Raw genomic sequence first — 20,455 nt, 5'->3', positions numbered from 1 at the left:
GTCAGATTGCCCAGCCGCTGCTTTGATTGCCCACTTTGGCGCAGTGATTTGGACACATTTCAGATCAGCTGCATCCGCTGAATGGACCCTCTCGCTTCCTCAGCTGGCAAACAATCAACGTTTCTGCTTCACTGCATGAATTAATACCAGTAAATCTCTTTGAGATGGCTCACTAGAGGTTGATAAACATTTGCAACTTCTCTTCACTGGGACTACTGGCTGTACACTCATTGCGGACATTGAATTGAGACTTATTTGAATATTAGAGCTTAAACTTATCATTAATATTCAAACTTGCTTTGTCTAATTCTGTGAAAATGTGTTGTAAAATATGTCACTAATACTAAATTTCTATCTGTGCCTATAAATTTTATTTAAGACAATTCGCACCATCGCTTAAAATTATTAGTAAAAACTTTAATATGTAATAATACTAGCAGAGTACCCGTCCTTCGTACGGGATTGGCATATAAGTATAAAATGCTTAGAACAGTTAAATACTCAAGCTTTGCGTTTGCAATGGGGGAGGACACAGTTGGCCTATAATAAAATTTGCTTATTTCAATTCACGGTATACCATAGTATTACACATCTACCATAGCCATAATGTTCTACTACTTCGCCCAAACAATAGAAAAAAAAAAAATTATTAAAGATTCACAAAATATGACAAATTATTCGTGAAATTAAAAACATAAACATAACTGTAAACAGAAAGTTCTCATAGCGTGTCACAGTTTTTTTGGTTGCTGCTTACTTCAAATTAGCTGGTTTCATAAATGAAAAAAATAATAGTGCTGCACCCTCTTGGTGAATCTTATAACTTTTAATGCTTTTGCATATCATAGAACCAACCGTTTTAGTCGAAACAGCTGACTAAATTCTTTAATTCCATTTAAATATGAGTATTCATAAGGTTAACATGGGAAACTCCATAGCCACTGGGGCGGAGCCCGAAAGGATTTTTGAGATAAGAATATGCCTATATGTTAATCGGGAATGTGAGCTATCATCATACCAAATTTCTGCCCAATCCGTCGTGTAATTAATGCGTGATTGGACTTCAAACAAACAAACAAACACACAAACTTTCACATTTATAATATTAGTAAGATAATGCAAGTACAATAGCTTATTGATGACACATTTTAATATTGTAGTATATAATCAAAGCCAATCAAACATAATAATAATTATTATTCCTGCTTTTCTTGGTTGAAAAATTTTTACTTTAAGTTGATTATATTCCGTTGATTTGATTTAGAACAAACTCCATTACATTAATATGGGAACTTTAAAAACCAATCGGTAGAGCCCTAAGGATAAACATAGTTTCAACCCAGGAAACGCATATATCCAGAGTGTAAGAATTTCTGTTCGATACCAAATATTCATCAGTTACTACAATGTAAATGGTTGGAAAGATTCAAGATTCAAGATTTATTTCGGCCATTAAGTTATTTACAATAGGCTTTGTCTTACATAAAATATTGAACAAAAAATAATATTTCAGTCTTTTCCTGAAAGAATAAAACATATAAAAAAATCCACTGCAAACCAAACAACAGCACTTCTGTCAAAAACTTTACACAGCAAACCATGCAAAATGTAATTGTCAAACAAACATACCTTTCAGTAGACGTACATGACTTATTAAGTATTTAAGTTTTGTGCCGCCTTCATGGCATCAAAAAAATCATCAAATTTGTAATATGGGTTTAACTCAAGCCAATTTTTCACAATGGATACAAATTTTGATCTCCTCTGGGAACGGACAATACCAGGGAGGGCATTGAAAAACCTAATACCTGTAACAGGAAAACAGTTTTGTGATTTACTTAATCTCTGAAAGCGATCAACAAGAATAAATAAATTCTCTGAATAATATTTAACAAGAGAGTTCATAATGTTTTGACAAATAAATTATGAGATCTGTAATTTTATCAACTGCAGTTATACAGTATTTACTCTACATTTTGTTTCAGTAATCTACATTCAAATAATATCATTTCAGTAATTTGGTCTGTTCTAAATTTGATAATTGAATATTACCATAGTCATAGTCATAGTTATTCATTTTTTTGTACATAGTTTGTACAGTAAATAGCGTCATATATAATACAATACTAAATCTAATTAAAATCTACTATTTACAAATAACCAAGCAAAAATGAAAAGTAATAACAAAAATATTTATATCTACAGTAGGTTATATCTGGGAGGTGGATAATTCTTCTATGGAGCTTAGGGGCCAGTTGTATTAAATATTCTTTCAGCAATTTCCTGAACTTATTTAAATTATTTTCTCTTCTTATGTTTTCTGGAATATATTTAAGAAAAGTATATCCTATGTAGGTTGGTTTCTTTCAAAAAACTTTAATCTATGTGGCAGGATAACCTCATTTCTCTTTCTAGTATACGAATGAGCTGGGGACTTAAAATTGATAGTTTACAATTCTTTGCAATGAGAGTAGTTTCAATAATATATAAAATCATATTAAACCCCTTCACAAACATTCATTGGGTAATTGATTTAACCACCAATAAAGTTATCTACATTGTCTTTAACAGCTCAATTAACCAAAATGCTGATCCCCAAAAGCCAATAAAGGAGCGTTTGTACCCATTAGGTAAGGCACATATAGAACATTTGAACATTTAAAGTGACATTTTCATCTGCTTATATACGTAAAGCTAGAATAAGATTGCACCATTACATTTAGATATCTTTTACCTTTTTATAGAACTGATTATCATCGTATCATAAAGTTTGCATCATGTTAAGATGTAGTTTTGTCCAGCATCCAGCAAGCTTGAGTGTGTGGATATTGATGACTTTTTAGCGAATTTCCCATATAGGGAATAAGCTATTACCGTAGTACTCATGGTAAGTCATGGATCCGGCACCGATTTTTTTTTTCGTTTTGAGGTCCCTAGAGGAAATAGCATCCGTTCAAATTCATATATATATATGTGTGTCCGTTAGCGCGATAACTCGAGCAAAAATGATCCGATTTTTATGAAATTTGGTACAAACGTGTAAACTTACGTTTATTCAAACGAGTTCGTGAACCAGCATGATCGGACCATGGGAACGGGGGTTTATGGGGGCTTTTATGGGGTAAAAATGGGGTTTTCCCATTTTTGACCCAAAAAACTTAAGTTTTTGCAATTTCTTTCCAAACTATTTTGTAGAGCTTAAAAAAACAAATAATTTAGTATATTGAAGCGTTATAATGCGCCTAATGGTTACGGAGAAAATTCAAAAAAATTTTAAATTTAAAATTCCCATGTTATTCTTATGGAGGATAAGTAAACTGTTGTAGTTTGCTTATTTATTAACATATTTTGCCCAAATTTGGAAAATGTTTTTATTTCTTACTAACTATTAACATTTTACATAAAAAAACACTTTAACCCTCCCTGTTGCAGCAAACCTAAGTATGTGTTAAACTGATTCAATTTAAATAGGGAATAAATGTGATATTTTTAAGGAGACATTTTAATGTAAATCCAATCAGGCAAATGGAAATTCGCTTAGTCTGCAGGTTTGCTGCGGCGGGGGTATTTTATTTTAGGACAATTTCATAGCGTGCTTACACCTGTTTGTATTACCAGAAGTAAAGCAGTAGTTTTAATAGATTGTTCCATGTCATTTTACCGTAATAATTTGAAAGTTTGTAAATAAAAATAAAAATTTAACTCACTTAAGCGTTATCATGATTGATGGTTCTATCAGTGTGCAGTAGAACTTTGATTGTCCAACCTGAACCAGCTTCGGTGATCATCAAGCAAAGTTTTGTCATCAAATAAATTTGTTTTCTGTTGAACCACTATTTGTCTGCTTTGAAGCCACAACCATCTCATAGAATTTAAAAATAGCTGATAAAGTAAAAACACCACTACTGTAACTGTCAAAAAAAGACACAGCGATTCACTCATTCACTTAACCACTGCTATCTGTTCGTTTTTGTTTCTACTAGGACCCTGGGATTGTTTTTCTTTACTTCAGGCTAGTTTGCGACTAAGACTAAGTTGTAGAAGGGAGGTATGCAGGTATGAGAAGCTTAATGTGCCATGCCAAAACAGACAGTACAGGTGTGTAAATATTGGTGCATATCTTCTGAGTACAGATAGCACCTTAGAACTCAACAATTTGGGATTCATGCTCTCATCACACCTTAGCAAAACAATAAGAAAGATTTTTTCCTGTTGGGCGTGCCCCGTGGTTCCAATGCTTATCTTTTGTACTATTCATTAGTCTCTATAGCTGCGCGCGCACTACGGCGGCACGGCACGGACGGGCGGGCGGCACGGCAATTTTTTAAAGTTAATAACATTGAATGTAATATGAGTGCGCCCACTACGGCGGTACGGCCGGCAACGGACGTTCGGCAGCTTCCGCCGTTTGTTAAAAAGTCCGGGAGACAGAACTCCAGGACATTTCCGAGCTGACGTGACGCCCGTACCGCCCGTACCAACCGGGAGCACTGCACACCAAGCGGGCAGGCGGCACGGGACATCCGCCATTCTCAACTTACTTACTTACTTGAAATACTTGAAATACTTGAGGTCTTCATCCTTGACCGACAATGTCGGATAGATTGCGTCAACTCATATGAGTTTGTCAATAAAAAGCATATATTTACACTATTTACAATATATACATTATTTACATTTTACTGTGGCATGGCGGATATATTTTAGCTAGGATCTAAAGAGTGGTTCCTCAACGAGTTCACCCAGCGAATACAGTGGCCTATCCACTAGGGCTCCATGAACAACCTTTTTAAATTTCGGCAGTTCCAAATTTCGCACTCGAACTGGCAGAGTATTGAAAACCTTTATTGCAGAGCGGGGATAACTTTTTAGAGTGCGACTCAAGCGACAGCGTGGCATATCCAGGTCTTGTGCTCTTCTTGTGTTGTAGCTGTGCTGATATTCCCTTTTAGAATATTCTCCTTCACGTTCTTTAAGGAGGATAAGTATGTCATAAATGTATTGACTGTAGATGGTAAGTATCTGCTGATCTTTGAAAATAGGCCGGCAATGCTCAGTGTATTCCGAGGATGTTATAATTCTGAGTGCCTTTTTTTGGAGCAGCAGTACATCATGGGCTGCAGGAGCGTGTCCCCACAATACCAGTCCATACATTATATGGCTGTGGAAGAGGGAATGATACACAGTCTTTAAGTAAGGCTGCGTAATGATTGACCTAAGTTTCCTAAATAGGTACAAGACTCTGGAGAGCTTAACGCAGACTTTTTCAATATGGTAACTCCAGCTGCACTTAGAGTCAATCCAAAAACCAAGTAGCTTCACAGGTTCATCTTGATCTTCCTCCTCTCTAGTTTTGAGAGTGCATATCAGCGATTGCGTCTTGTCCTCATTTATCTTCAGTTTGTTAGAGATAAACCATTCCTTGGCTCGCGTCAGCAGTTGTTCGGACTCCGCTTTGAGTTCTGGCAGATCTCGGCCTCGAGAGAACAAGGTGGTATCATCTGCAAACAGCAGTGTGTGGCCGTTTAGCGACAAGTCATTGATCATGACTGTGAACAGTAATGGGCCAAGGACCGATCCCTGCGGCACTCCGTGCAGCAGTACACCAACTCTAGAGGAGGCCCCACTCAGTGATACAATCTGTTTCCGGTCTTCAAGGTAACCCGCCAGTGTTTTAAGTACCATCCCACTGATTCCATACTTGCTTAGTTTAGCCACTAGAATGTCATGCGAGACCACATCAAATGCCTTGCTGAGGTCACATAAGTCGAGTTGGACGGACTCACTGTTTTCGAATGCATCAGTTATTATCTCAGCAAGGTTTAAAAGGGCTGTGGTAGTTGATCTCCCGCTTCTAAAACCATGCTGGGCATTGTTAAGCAGGTCGTGGGTTTCGAGCCACTCGACAAGCTGTTTCTTCATTATGGTCTCAAATACTTTAGAGAAAATCGGTAAGATGGAGATAGGTCGGAAATTCGCCAAGATTTTTGGGTCCCCCTTCTTATAAATAGGTATGGTCCTAGCAGTTTTAAGGCTATCAGGAAATATACCCTTTGAGAGGCAGGCATTCACTAACTTGGTGAGAGGTACCACAATGGTGTCAATCACTGCCTTTAGTACAGAGCTAGACATCCCATGAATATCCTGGCTTTTTGAGTCTTTAAATCTTTTAACTATGTTTATAACTTCAGCAGGACTCACTTCTCTCCATGTTGCAAATTTGCGAGCTGGCGAACGGTCTATCATAGCCTCTGTAGGGTCAGTCGGCAAGACAGGTAAATCGGCAATTACACTCTCTGCCACTTGAACAAAATAGTCGTTCAGTTCATCAGGTGTTGCCTGTATCTTAGGCCCTGGGCTTGGCTTACGGTGTTCATTTACTATTTCCCAGGCTGCTTTGCACGTGTTATGGGACTTTCTGATTTGTTCAACATTACTTAGTTTTTTGGCTTCTTTTACACTAGCACTGTAATCTCTTTTTGCCCTACAGTATAGGGAGAAGAACCTTTCTTTCCTATCCACATCTATGGCAGCTTTGTAGTGATCATGAAACAGGAGCGTAAGGGCTCGCATTTTAGCAAGTTCTGGAGTGTACCATTCCTTAATACTAGGCCTACCTTTTTTAGGGACATTTCTCTGTCTAAGCTTTGTATTTGGCTTGAAGACTCTAACAGGAAAAACTTCGTCAAACTTATCTTTAAAAATACTAAAGAAGGCATGGAACGCTCCCTCTGGATCAGAGTGAAGGTTTGGAAAATCCCAGCCAGTATGTTCCAGCTCACCATAAAACAAATGGAAATCATCCTTACTAACTAGTCTCTTTTCTATTACATAACTAGCTAACCAATCATGTTGTTCACTCACCCTTTCAGTTGTCAGCCTCAATACCACTGCATCATGGTCAGCCACAAGTGAGTTTTTTACTTCCACCTCACAGTCCCATGAGTCGATGTTGGTAGCAGCGGCATCCAAGCAGGCCTCGCCACGGGTAGGGAGTCTTGAGGTTATATATAGACCATGGCTACGTAGAAGATTAGCAAAAGTGGCCTCCTCTCTCGATGGACGCTCCAGATGGATGTTGAAGTCCCCGCAGATTACTATTTTACCAGCCTCAAATCTAAGAAGGTATTGTAGACAATTATCCAATTGTTGAAAAAAAGTTTCCAGATCACCGTCAGGGGAACGGTAAACTGCCACAATAATAGTTGATATTTCAAGTACCTCCACAGCAGCAAGTTCAAGTGAAAGCTCAACACAAAAGATGTCCAAATTTATTTGTTTACAATTATATTTCGTTGATGCGAAGATGGCTACTCCACCGTTTTTATGTACATTTCTACAGAATATGTTCACTATGTGAAGGCCAGACAAGGATTTATAGAAGTTCCATTCATCCGCAGAAAGCCAATGTTCCGAAACACACAAAAAATCACAATCAACCTCCTCTGTAAAAAGGGAAACTAGGTTAAATTTAGTTCTCAGGCATTGGACGTTAAGAACAACAATTTTGACTTCACAGTTGACTGATCTCTGTCAAAGTAGCAGTGTTTTCGTATGTTGTAAACATAGATGTTAGTAAGTTGATTTTTCTCGTTGAGAATAACGTCCGACGTGACAATATATGGGCAGAAATTTGATCTATTATGAAACAATCAAGTAAGTTTTACACATAATCCTTCTACAAGATCAGGAAACAAGGTGTGGAACCCTCCAAAACTTAGTCTTTTCCTGTTTATGTGGTGTATCTAAAATCTTTGCTTGCACCTTCTTGTCTCCTCTTCCTCTGCTAAAATTAAACATACTATCACCACTTTATCTACATCCATCTTTACTCACAATTTTTAGCTCGCAGACTGTCAACTGTCCTAAATTGCGGATGTCCCGTCCCGTCCGTCCGTGCCGTGCCGCCCTAGTGCGCGCACCCCCTCTTAAAAATGCCGTCCGTGCCGTGCCGCCGTAGTGCGCGCGTAGCTTATACCGAACTATAATTTCAATTACAGTATTTGGTATTGTATTATATATGGGTGATTTCCAGCCAGTAAAATTATTGTGTTTGTTTGACAGGCCAGGACAACCCTCTCTCCCCTGCTGTTGAGCTCAACTCTCTATTGACCAGGCTAGAGAACGTCACATCACGGCTAGAGAAGACTGTTGACTCACCTAAGACACTCACTCACTCCAATTCTGCCACTCGTGAGTGTTATCTTTCATACATGTGAAACACTCGTCATTACCCCCTGAATTGGTTTTTATAATGGTTGGAACCAGAAGAAATAAAAGCTGAACAGATATGTTTTTACCTGCATCGTTAGTAGATAAACTAATCCAAACAAAAGTTTAAAATACCTGGAATTGTTTAGTGTCAAATGTTCCTTATTTTAGTGCTGTGTTTTCTTCTTTTTTCAGGTGATATACTAGCTTGTACTAGGTTGGTAAAAGTTATTTGTTCATCACAACAAAATTCATTGCTAATTTTTGTGAAAGTATGCTAGGCTACTATAAAATTGATACAACATTAAAAAAAATATTTTAACTTTTATGGAGTTAACTTCCTATTTAGCATATTATTAAAATATGGGAAAGAATCACAAAACAGAGATTACACTAAAGATCAAATAAAATAAGTAGACAGTATGCAGACAAAAACTCTTAGTGAAAAAATCTTTAGTGAATAAATACATGGGAAGATTTTAGGAAGAAAAAAACATCTAGGAACGAATATGATAGTTGATTGTGTTTGGCAGTTTTCATAAGTGAAAAAGTAATAAAAGAAATTGATTATAAATCAATCAGTTAACATACAAAAATAAACAATGCTATTTAAATTAATAAAATGTTGGTACTCCAGCCCCTTCTTCAAATTCTCTAAGGGTCCTCCACTTCTTTCTTATTCTCCTTAGACACATGATGGCCCTTAATGTCGCCCAGGTGGTTTTTACCCTTATCCAGCTCATCACCACACTGTAAGGTTTTTTCCATTTTTCTGTTAGTCGTTCTGCCATTGCCCTGAGCAAAGTCTGGGACTCCTTGCCTAGAATTCCGTCTATAGAAGTGACTAGTGGGGTGAAAGAAGCGTTTCTTGATTCTGTTAGTGTCAAGTATTTTCTTTTCTTCTCTCTTTTAGCATTCTCCAATACTTTTTCATATGGGAGGTAAAAGTACGATGGAGCATCAGTGTCAACGACACGTACATCAAATAATGCCTCCAACTGAACCTCCCATACACCCCGACAAGCCAAGTCTGCTTTCAGTGCTGCAGCATCTAATGACCCTTACTCAGAGATCATTGGTTCTTGAACACAGCTTCCTCCATTTAATTGTATTTAATTGTAAAAGTTAATAATAATTGACTAATAATTGAAACCAGTTAAATTAAATATTTTTTTAGGTAATATTATAATAGGAATTTCAGTTTTCCTAATTTATTCGTTTACTGCCCACGGTTGGTGATCAATTTAATTACAGCCCAAATTGAATAACAAAACTGCAGCGTGTGTGCTATCATGTGCCGCCACTGGCTAGTTAGTCTCAGTGACTGGGCAAGGGCAGTGTGTTCTAACTGTAGTCTGTCTGTGAGAGGTCTTGTGGGTAGTTCTCTCAAAAATGTTCAACTTCTGTGTCGCTCTTTTTCCTGGTAATTATAAACATTACTTTGTTATAACTTGAGAATGATCAATATTGTTGTAAGTGGAGGGCTGGATGGGTAATTTATGAAACCACTTATTCTTTTTATTTCCTCGCCAGGTTTTGATTTGTCAGAACTACCTCTCATCCTTCGCTCCATTTTATTAGGACGCCTTTAGCTTTTGTCTCTGGTTTGACTTCCTATTTTTCAATTTGTATCTTAATTTATTTAAATGTTAGTGAATTTCCCATAAGTAACAGGGAATAACCTATTACTCATGATGGTAAGACCTAGACCCAGTACCGATTTACTTTTTTTGTTTTGGTGTCCTCAGAGGCTAAAAACACCATCCGCTCAAATTCATATATGTGTGACCATTACCACAATAACTTAAGAAAAATTATCCGATTTTGATGAAATTCGGTAAAATCGTGTAAACCTAAGTTCATTCGAATGAGTTCGCGAACCAGTATGATCGTACTATAGGAACGGGGTTTTATGGGGGTGTATGGGGTAAAAATTGGGTTTTCTCAATTTGTGACCCTTTAAACATAGAATTTCCATATTTCTCTTAGAGTTAAACCTTTGACTATTAATACAACAACAATAGTCAATGGTTAAACATTTCTTTTGTTTTCACTTTTTTTTGTGATATTGTATGGTTATTGTTACAAAAAAAATGTTAAAAATTGTTATCTTAAAATGACCACTTTATCATTATGGAGAATATTAAACTGTTCTAATTTACTTGCTTATGGAAAAAGTTTGAATAAACTTGGAAAATTAATTTATTTTTTACTAGCTATTAACATTTTACTAAAAAACACACTTTATTACCTTTCCTGTAGCAGCAAACCTGTACTCGTTAAACCTAATGTTATTGAAATAGGGAATTAATATGAGATGTTTAAAAAAATATTTAAGGGAAATTTAATCAGGCAAAGGTTAGTCTGCAGGTTTTCTGCAGCGGGGGTATTTTATATTATGTACCCATCCTTCACCATTAACTAGTTGTCAGATTGTAAGCTGTGCACGTATCATATTTTTACCTGTGTTAGCTACAATAAATTCCTGATTTTGAGTATTATTTAATATTATTTAGCCTACATACACAGATTAATTTTAGAATCAACATTAACTCAAATTAGGGGTTTCCTTTCTAATATTAAATTTATAAAGGTGTTTGTCTTTTTTTAATTTCTAGTAGATGTAGGTAATAGCATCGAACAAATTTTAAATACTTTGTATATTGCCTAACAATGGTTTACAAGAACTCTTCCCCCGATCACAGATCAACAGTCTATCCGGGGGAATAATTCCATGTAATATATTGTTCTATTATTGTACTGTTTAATTTTTGGAATAAAAGTATTTTGATTTGATTTGATTTGAACTGTACTAGTTTACTCTTTGTCCCTCTGCTATTTGCACCCATTAATGGAGTTATCTCTAAACAGCCACACCAGAAAAACTCTTTAAAAAACTGATTTAAAAATAAAAAACTGTTTTAAAAATAAAAGTATAGTACTGTCAGACCCTTTTTGATATTTAGGCCTAAGAAAATATTGTTTCTGTATAATTATCTAGCTACTTCTCCACAGTTCTGACAAGAGCATAAATCTGTCAAACACAAGTTTAGGTATGCAGAGGATGTGAAAGATTAAATGTTCATGGTATGAACTGACATGTGTATGACGTGTAAATCATCAGCTTTGATAAGCCAGCCAGAATGTAACTGATGTCAATAGGTTTCATATCAAATGTCAAGTAAATTTGTTTCTTAAACATATCTTGTGATAAAATGAATCGTTTGCTGCTGCTTTGGACACGTAACTTACCTTTAAAGTAAATATAATGAACAAAACAAAAAATATTACTTTCCTAATATTTTTGATATAAGTCAAAATCAGGTACCCCTTAAGAGAATTTCTTTAATATAAAAACCAAATGATGGTTTAAAATTCTTACTGCAGTTTTAAACACTAATTGTAATGAATGATTTGGAATATTTATATTTATTTTTCACTGGATTTTAAAATTTTATTACCAGCTTTGCTTACTAGTAATTGTTATGTCTTGCACTTTGGTTAACGGGATTTCTGTTCTTACAAGTATTTATTCTCTCAACATTTTATAAATTATTTTATACTTTTTAGTGCGTTTAAAAACGTGTTATTTTTAAAAAGTATTTTTATTTATAAATTATTTCAAATAAAATCTAAATACCCATCAACATATTTGGAACAAAGAAAATATATAACAAGTGTCACTGTACTTTTAAGTAGTTGATCATTTCCAATAAAAAGGGTTGCCATCCAGGAACTGTGGTTGGGTGAGTTTATTTGTCACAGTCTACATCGTCCTTTCATTAAAGTCACATTGACATTTCGTGACAATAAAGATCCTCAACTAATTTAACATTCAAGAGAAAATTTTGATAAGAATGATGTATCAGAGTCTTTAGTTGTTGCAGTACATCCTTATTCAACAATAATGTTCCATTGGAATACAAATTTAGCGTAGCTGGTCCATGTAGATAACAACATCTATAGCCAAAAGTCAATGCTGAATCACGAGATTAATAGGTACACAAATACAGGCACAGCAGGAAAATCACCTTCCAATACAAAAAATAGCCCTCAAAGAAATGAAATAGTAGAGCTAATGAGGAATTTGCTTTGTTTGTTGCAGAAGTGAACTTGTCGCCACCTCTCCGCTCCAGTATGAGCTCTCAGGCTTACCAGGACATCATCTCTGGCCCTCTGTCATCCTACCTCTCACTGTCCAGCAAGATAGGAGCTGAAGTTGCTGCCCAGGCCAAGCTAGTCAGCGATGCTTTCCAGTCAGTAGTCATTTATATAACTAAATCATAATAAGTAAAGCTTGCTGCAAAAGACAAAAACACTTTGGTGAACATACAAATGAAGAACTTTTTATTCTGTTTTAATAACAAAAATAATTTTCCTTGTTTAATTATACTTTGTTCAATTTCAAAAATGTTAATGGTAAAGAATTAAAATAAATAGAGACTATGAATAATATCTTAGGATTTTTAAAGGATATTGAGTCACATACACTTGTTTTGTGAAGTAGTGAGCTGAACAATCTTATCTTTACACATAGAATTTCTTCTTCCTCCTCCAACTCAAATTGTTCATTTTTGTCTAGAAAGATGAATACTATAGTTATTTTTATATGTGATATAAGAGAATATACTTCAATACATCAGAGTCCTGCAAACTTGGCACTCGATAACCAAGTAGTTTGGATTTCTCGTCGAACCCTGTAAAGAATAGAAACTAAACCAATGCTCTTAGCAAAATTGCACACAATTCTGGTGGTAAACTAGTTGTGTAAACTAGAATTGTGTGCAATTTTGCAAAGAGCATTGGTTTAGTTTCTATTCTTTTCAGAGTTCGACGAGAAATCCAAACTACTTGGTTATCGAGTGCCAAGTTTGCAGGACTCTGATGTATTGAAGTATATTCTCTTATATCACATATAAAGGTAACTATACATTCAATAGTTACACAAAACATTGTCTTTGCCCTTCGGACCTGGTGCTACTTGCAGACATTAAGGTTAAGCCTTTGCTGTTGTCAGGACGCAGCTGCAGTACCTGAGGCTAGCCGAGGCCCGGACAGTGCCATCACAGTCTGAGCAGGCAGGTCTGCTGCAGCCCACGTCTGCAGTCATCACTGCCATTCAAGAGCTGCGGGAGAAGAACCGTACCTCACAATACTTCAACCATCTCAGCGCCATCAGTGAGAGCATCCCCGCACTGGGCTGGGTCACTGTGGTGAGAGACTGTAGCGATGCACTACATAGTCAGAAGCATTTGTGACTACTGTGTCACAGACTCCTTCAAACCAATATTTATAATATTAAAACACCTTGTTCCTTATTTAAAATAACTTATTCAAAGTAACTACATCATGTTTTAAGAGGAAAATGTACAAGGCTGCTTTAAAAAAAAAAAAAAAAAAAAAAAAAAAAAAAAACTACAACTAATTAATTACAGGTTTGGAGACTGTTTTATAAGCTTCACACTCTCGTACAAGTGTGGTATTTCCAAAACCTTGAAACGGTGTCAAGGGTCCTGAAATTGGTTATACAATTTTGATCTAGGAGTGTCACAATTAGTCATGTAACTTTTGGTGGGTTAAGCCAGACAAGTCATTAGCGTTAAATGATTTAAAATTTGCTTGCGTAAAAGTTCTATCAAATTCTAATACAAAACCCAACTTATTATAGAAGACTTAAGTATAAATAAGCACAATAGATCATTGACTGGGTCTTTTTAGTTGTGTTTTATTCTTCATTTTTACTTACTCTATTTTTTTGCTAGATACATATAATAAGGTACTAAAACATTACCTGGGTGTTTTCTGTGCTTGCTTGTATCTGTTCTCTTTGAGTTTATTCAAGTCAAACACAATCTGTTATCAATCTTAATTGCATCTGTTTCAGAGTCCTGCCCCAGCACCATACATCAAGGAGATGAATGATGCTGGACAGTTCTACACCAACAGAGTCCTCAAGGATTGGAAACAAAAGTGAGTTCAGCACCATCAGTTGTGTGTGTTCAATTAGATTGATGATGTCATCAAAATGTTCTTCAAAACCCCTGTACCAGTATATAACAAAAGTTAAAAAATGTATTGTTATTTATTGATACCTTTAAAAAAACTTGGCACTAAAACACACAGAATATAAAAAAATCAGTCTCAAATGGTGCTACGTACTAGCAATGAATACAAACCCTTTAAGAAGCCACTTATGTATATAGAAACCCTTTAAGTCGCTTATGTATATGACACTATTGTATTTCTTAAAGAAATCTCAATAAAGAAAATTGATCGATTGATTGAAGCTAAATGCTTATGAAGAATATTCAGACTGGAATTTTGCCTCCAAAATGAACTTCGTGCGGCTGCCGCTACGATCACTCGCGTGGCGGCCTCATTACCATATAGACTAAGCAACACATGTAAAGCTAGCAGCTTGGATAAATGCCCTGCTCAAGAGCAGGGTTGTGACGGCAGAATTGGGAGGCTACTCGACAGCTATCATTGCTCGACAGGGTTGCCCTCAAGGAGGGGTTATCTCACCCCTGCTGTGGGCTCTTGTGGTGGATGATCTACTGAGAGAGGCTGATAGGAGAGACATAGACCTCCAAGCCTTTGCAGACGACCTAGTGCTGACTGTTAGAGGCAAACACGCAGCCACAGTGAACAACCTCACCCAGACAGCCGTTAGCTTCATTGAGTGGTGGTGCTCCAAAGAGGGGCTCACAATTAACCCTGACAAAACAGAGATAATCTCCTTTACGAGAAGGAGAACTAACCTAACAGCCCCAAAAATTCAGGGGAAAAGTGTAAAACTTGTGAAGGAAACAAAATACCTTGGAGTTTACCTCGACCAGAAACTGACCTGGAGCAGGCACTTTGACTATGTACTCGCAAAAGGTACAGGTGCTTTTGGTGCTTGCAGAAGAACCTTTGGCAAGAAATGGGGACTCAGTCCCAAACTCACACATTGGACCTATGAAGCCATAGTTAAACCAATGGTTACATATGCAGCCTTAGTATGGTGGCCTAAGGCAGAGCAGACAGCAGCTGGCAGGAAACTGCAGCAGCTGCAAAGGCTAGCGTGCTCGGGGATCTGTGGGACCATGAAATCCTGTCCCACAGCTGCAATGGAGGCAATACTCGACATGCTCCCACTAGGGCTGGAAGTTAAGAAATGTGCAGCCATATCTGCACTAAAAATGGGCAGCAGAGGCGAGCTGAATCTACAGAGGCAGTCTGGCCACCTGTCCATCCTGAGGGGATTCCCAAGCATGGACATGGAACTAGGCACACCAGACCTCATGACAAAGGAATACGACTTCGAGATTCCTTACCAAGTTGCAATAGGGGGAAGAGACAACTGGCAACAGTGCAACTTCAGCAATGACAGAGCATGCTTGGTCTATTACACCGATGGAAGTCGGAAGGATGAGAGATCAGGGCTGGGAGTGTATGGTAACAAAACCAAAATATCTCTGGCCTTGGGCAGAATAACAACAGTTTTTCAATCAGAGGTCCTGGCGATTGAGTGCTGTGCTAATAATATTATTAGCAAGAATCTAAGAAAGGGTAAAATCCTTATTCTCTCTGACAGCCAGACAGCATTGAAGGCGCTGGGGTCATGTGTGACACAGTCACGAACAGTAAAAGGGTGTAAAAACACCCTCAAAAAGTTAGCAGAGCGAAACCAAGTCAAATTGTCTTGGGTTCCTGGACATTCGGGGCATGAGGGGAACGAAAAAGCCGATGCATTGGCCAGGAAGGGTGCGGAAGACCAACTGTCAGGACCAGAACCCTACTGTGGTACCCCCATAAGCTCAGGAGTAGCCAAAGTCCAAGACTGGGTCAAGGTTCAAAAGGCTCTGGCCTGGATGAACCACCCAGGTATGAGGATGTCCAAATTACTAATCGACCCCACTGATAAAGGTTGGAAAGACTTGCTGAGCCTTAAGAAAGGGGACATTAGTCTGCTAGTAGGAGTGTTAACAGGGCACGGTCCTATCAGGAAACATCTCAGGACCATAGGGAGGTCACAGACAGACCTCTGCAGGTTCTGTGAGAACGAGGTAGAAACCTCAGAACACTTATGGCTGGACTGTCCAGCGTTGGCCCAAAGAAGGCTTATATCTCTGGGGAGGTTATTCCTGGAACCAACAGAGATAAGGAAGCTGGGTGTCTTTCAGCTCCTGGGCTACTTGAAGAGCCTAGGGCTGTCAGAATTAATTAAAGGGTGCTACAAAAGGTCTCCAGGCCGAAGTAGCTAGAGGTATGCCACTACCCCAGCCCCCACAAAAAAAAAAAAAAAAAAAAAAAAAGCAACACATGTAGGCTTCCCATCCCATTGTAAATTTTTTTGAATCTTGTTTATTGTGACTAGTTCATGTACGTCGACACTGATCGCTAGTGTAGACGAAATTTTGTTTATATTATTTTAGGGTTATTTTCATGATTTGTGTTTGACTGTTTGGTTATATAACTAGGAGACACGTTATTGTTTATGATTAGACTGTTTTATTTGGCTAAACGAGGTTTTAAATGGCTGAAATAACAAGAAACAAATTGTAAACAAAACAAAACCTCTACAATGTGACGTACAGAACTAACAATAAAATTGGCTTCAGCTGTTCCATATTGATAAAGATGACAAATCTACTAAGGGAGTATGTTTTATCTATAGGACTACTCTATCTCTCTCTCTCTCTCTCTTTGAAGCTGATTCTTAGGCTCACTCTCTCTCACTTAGTCAACTGACTTGCCGCATGCTCGAAGTCTACCTTGCGGCCGTTGCGGGAACTATCCGAAATTCAAATATTCCCAGACTGAATTTTTAACCAAGGCATTGTGCTTCTTATAAGTTTTGTATTCATTGGTATTAGTGAATTATGAATTAAGGTGAGATCTTTACTCTGTTACTGACTAAGATCAGCTGAATCTTTAGCCAAGACGATTTTTCAAAAGCTCAATGATCAAGTAAAACTGGGCCCAGTTTCAAACCATCAAAAAGCTATCGACTTTTAAGAGGATTATTCCAGCAACCGTGCTCAGGTCTGAGACTTTTTTGGACGGGTAAAAGCGAGTTTTTAAAGACATTTCCAGTACTGTATTTTATTTTGTAATTTACAACATTATAGTTTTGATCAGTAGGAAAGTCGATTGTTGCAGGGACCAGACGCATGTGGACTGGGTGAAGGCGTGGGTGGAGACGTTGACAGAACTACAGGCATTCGTCAAGCGACATCACACGACGGGACTAGTGTGGTCCAAGACAGGCTCAGGTGCTGGAGTACCCCCTCCCCCACCCCCTGCTGGCCTACCTCCCCCACCCCCTCCCATAGACTGTCTCTCCCTTAGTGATGACGGGTCACAGGACCGGTCCGCTCTCTTTGCCGAGATTAACAGAGGCGAGGACATCACCAAAAGTAGGTTTCTTTTTTGTCTTCCGCATGCTTCTGCATTCGAGTTTCTTTGCATGGTGGATGGGTCTCTGCAAGAAATATGAGGATTTGAGTGGAATTCTGAACCAGAGGAGTGGGTATCTGTGTGTTTTGCTGTTGAGATCATCTCTAAATTTTTCTTTGATTAAGTCTACTGTAAACCAATAAAAATCCTTTGTGGCTGTTTAAAGGAAGGTCATCTTGCATGTCTCAAAATGAAAGGAGATATTTTCAATGTTTTTTACTTTTACTAAAACGTTAAACTTAGTGCTTACTTTGAAATTCAACTTCATATTCGGATATATTTTACAATCTCCATACAATTCATTAAATTGAAATTCTTCCCAAAATCGCACTGGTAGTCTCCTAAATCACCTGCACGCACAGATCTGTGCCTCCAAAACTTTGCGATTGCTGTATTTGTCTATTGTTGTCATTGACTAGACGAATGCTATTGAAACATTTATTCCCAGACAGAACGAGGGAAATAATCAGTACTCGTTGTGGATACTTTGTTGTTTAAAATCAGTTATTTAGCACATTTGAATAGCCTATAGCCAAAGCATGTTATCTTCAGATGTTTTTAAGACACATGTAGCACTGTCGGGTTTGCATTAACAAACTGTCAGATGCACATTTTGATTTAGAAAATGGCATTTGATGTTGCTGTCGTTAAAAGTTCAAGTTGCTTAACGTTTAGTGTGCATTTTTACTGTATGAACAAAAATTGTTTGCATAAAATAGCAATTTTTAAACCTCACAAGTTAAGTGATGTCCCTTGGTTATTGGTTTGTTAACACTGCAATTAGACAACAGAATCAATGCTCGTTCTTGCTTTCTTTGTAGATAGATAATTGGATAGTTCAGAAAATCACGAAATTGTATCCGATTAGAAACGTTCTTTGCAATTAATTGTATGTTGTCTTAAACTCTTCCTTCAAATTTGTTGTAAATACAATGAAAGTTTTACCCACCATATGTTTGTTTGTTAAATATACTGCTAAAGCATTGTGTGCACATTGAAATGGTAATATATTATACTTGTGAAATATTATGGTTTCATAGATTTTTGCAGCCTCATAACGCTAACAAGAATTTTCTGCCTATTGCTGTCTGTAAATTAGTAGGCTATATGTTGTTTTTTGTGCTTGAAGTCTATGGACGACTCAAAATACAAATTTAGTTTTGTTAGACGTATTTATAGAATCATTCAGCTATTTCCTACCAGTTTTCACATATTTTAAGCAATGTTCTAGTTGAAGTTGTGAATTCTTCTATTAACATTTTAAAACCCATAGAGCTTCACTATAAACAAACAGTGCTAATAGATTATTACGTGTATGGTTATTATCCAATAAATATTGTTCTTCCGATATTTTATGTAGCCTTTCATTGACTCTTGCCACTCAGTTTATTTGTTAAAATTATATTTTGATTATTAAAATTGTTGTCATGTTAGATTAAGGTTTATTATTATCTTGCGAAACTGTCCTTTTATAATCTTTTAACATACATTAATTTATAAAAATATGTAATATAGTAGTTTCTTCTGCACGTTTCCTTTTTTCAGTTACAGATTGTTTTTTAAGACTAGTAACAATGTCCTGACAACTTTTAATAGTTTAATTCATCTAATATAACCACTTTATAAATTTATCAATGAACATTGCATGAATTTAAGTAATTGATATGATTGATGTGAAGTGTGTTTGCACAGTTATGTTTCCGATCAGTAATTTACTACTCCAATCCTTAATCATTCTCAGATTGTTTGTTTGATGCTTAACAACAGTATTCAATATGAATTTTGTTAGCAAAACAGGGTTACCTTAATGAGAATGAGTCCACCCAGGCACAATAAACTCAAAAATGTTTCTTTTACTTTACTAGTGAAGTTTTTTTTTTTTTCATGTGTCAGAATAGAATCTTTCCCATACAGGTAAGCCTGTAATCCTGACAAAAATCTTTAAAACCTAGGCTTTTGAACATTAATTTACATCATAAGTATTCAATATGGAGTTCACGTTTACTTTCAATCTGGCCAATCATCTAGGTGAAAATAATACAATCTAATTAATTATTATAGATATGTTGCTTGTTCAACTTGGTATCAAACAGTATAGCCCAACTAACTGCTTATTTATTCTCTTTTGTATTAATAGGTTATGTTATTATTAAGGAAATTGACAGGTAAGCCTGCTTTCCTGGCAAATGCTCTATCTTTTTATCAGATAATAGGTTATGCTAGTTAGTTCCCCTACATTGTTACATATTGCACATTGTCTTTTCCTCGCACAACCGTGATACATTGTACATTGTACAGAAGTCGTAGTGATACGTGATGTAGGCTGTGTTTAGTAGTGTGTAATGTAGTTTGTGCATGCAGGCCTCAAGAAAGTGACGCCAGATATGCAGACACATAAGAACCCCGGGTTGAGGACGGGTCCGGCCCCGTTCAAAGCTGCAACTGCCCCCACAGCCCAGGTTCCCAGCCCCGCCAAGGTTCTCGCCTCCAACAAACCTCCAGTCTTTGCGAAGGACGGCAAGAAATGGCTTGTTGTAAGTATTCATATATTATTAATTTTTCATGCAATTTTCTGGAAGTAAATGGTCTAAATCCTGGTCTAGTTACTGTTTATAGAGTTGACCATTTGTCTTATTAGTTTTTGTAATACCACTTAAGGATGTAATACCATAAAATACCACAGAAAACCAGCAGACTGAACTTTTTTCCATTTGCGTGATTGGATTTTCACTCAAACATTACCTTGAAACTGTCAAGATTTTTTTTTCGTATTTAAATAACATTAGGTTTAATGAGTGTT

General features: G+C 36.9%; 1 protein-coding gene across 1 annotated transcript in view; it reads left to right on the top strand.

The window, feature by feature from the left end:
- Positions 1–20,455, top strand: part of LOC128991039 (adenylyl cyclase-associated protein 1-like) — a 96,555-nt gene that overhangs the window by 64,266 nt on the left and 11,834 nt on the right. The window contains exons 3-8 of the mRNA XM_054413751.1: positions 8,065–8,193; positions 12,317–12,467; positions 13,229–13,424; positions 14,096–14,181; positions 17,359–17,615; positions 20,017–20,189. Of these exons, the coding sequence (XP_054269726.1) occupies positions 12,349–12,467; positions 13,229–13,424; positions 14,096–14,181; positions 17,359–17,615; positions 20,017–20,189 (831 nt within the window). The 5' untranslated portion in view covers positions 8,065–8,193; positions 12,317–12,348. The remainder of the gene's footprint in view (positions 1–8,064; positions 8,194–12,316; positions 12,468–13,228; positions 13,425–14,095; positions 14,182–17,358; positions 17,616–20,016; positions 20,190–20,455) is intronic.

Source organism: Macrosteles quadrilineatus, unplaced genomic scaffold (assembly GCF_028750875.1).
Source record: "Macrosteles quadrilineatus isolate MER2022 unplaced genomic scaffold, UCM_ALF_1.0 Scaffold_3__2_contigs__length_128488019, whole genome shotgun sequence".
NCBI classification, from domain to species: domain Eukaryota; kingdom Metazoa; phylum Arthropoda; class Insecta; order Hemiptera; family Cicadellidae; genus Macrosteles; species Macrosteles quadrilineatus.
The sequence above is the reverse complement of the archived record's forward strand: the minus strand, read 5'-3'. Positions and strand labels throughout refer to the sequence as shown.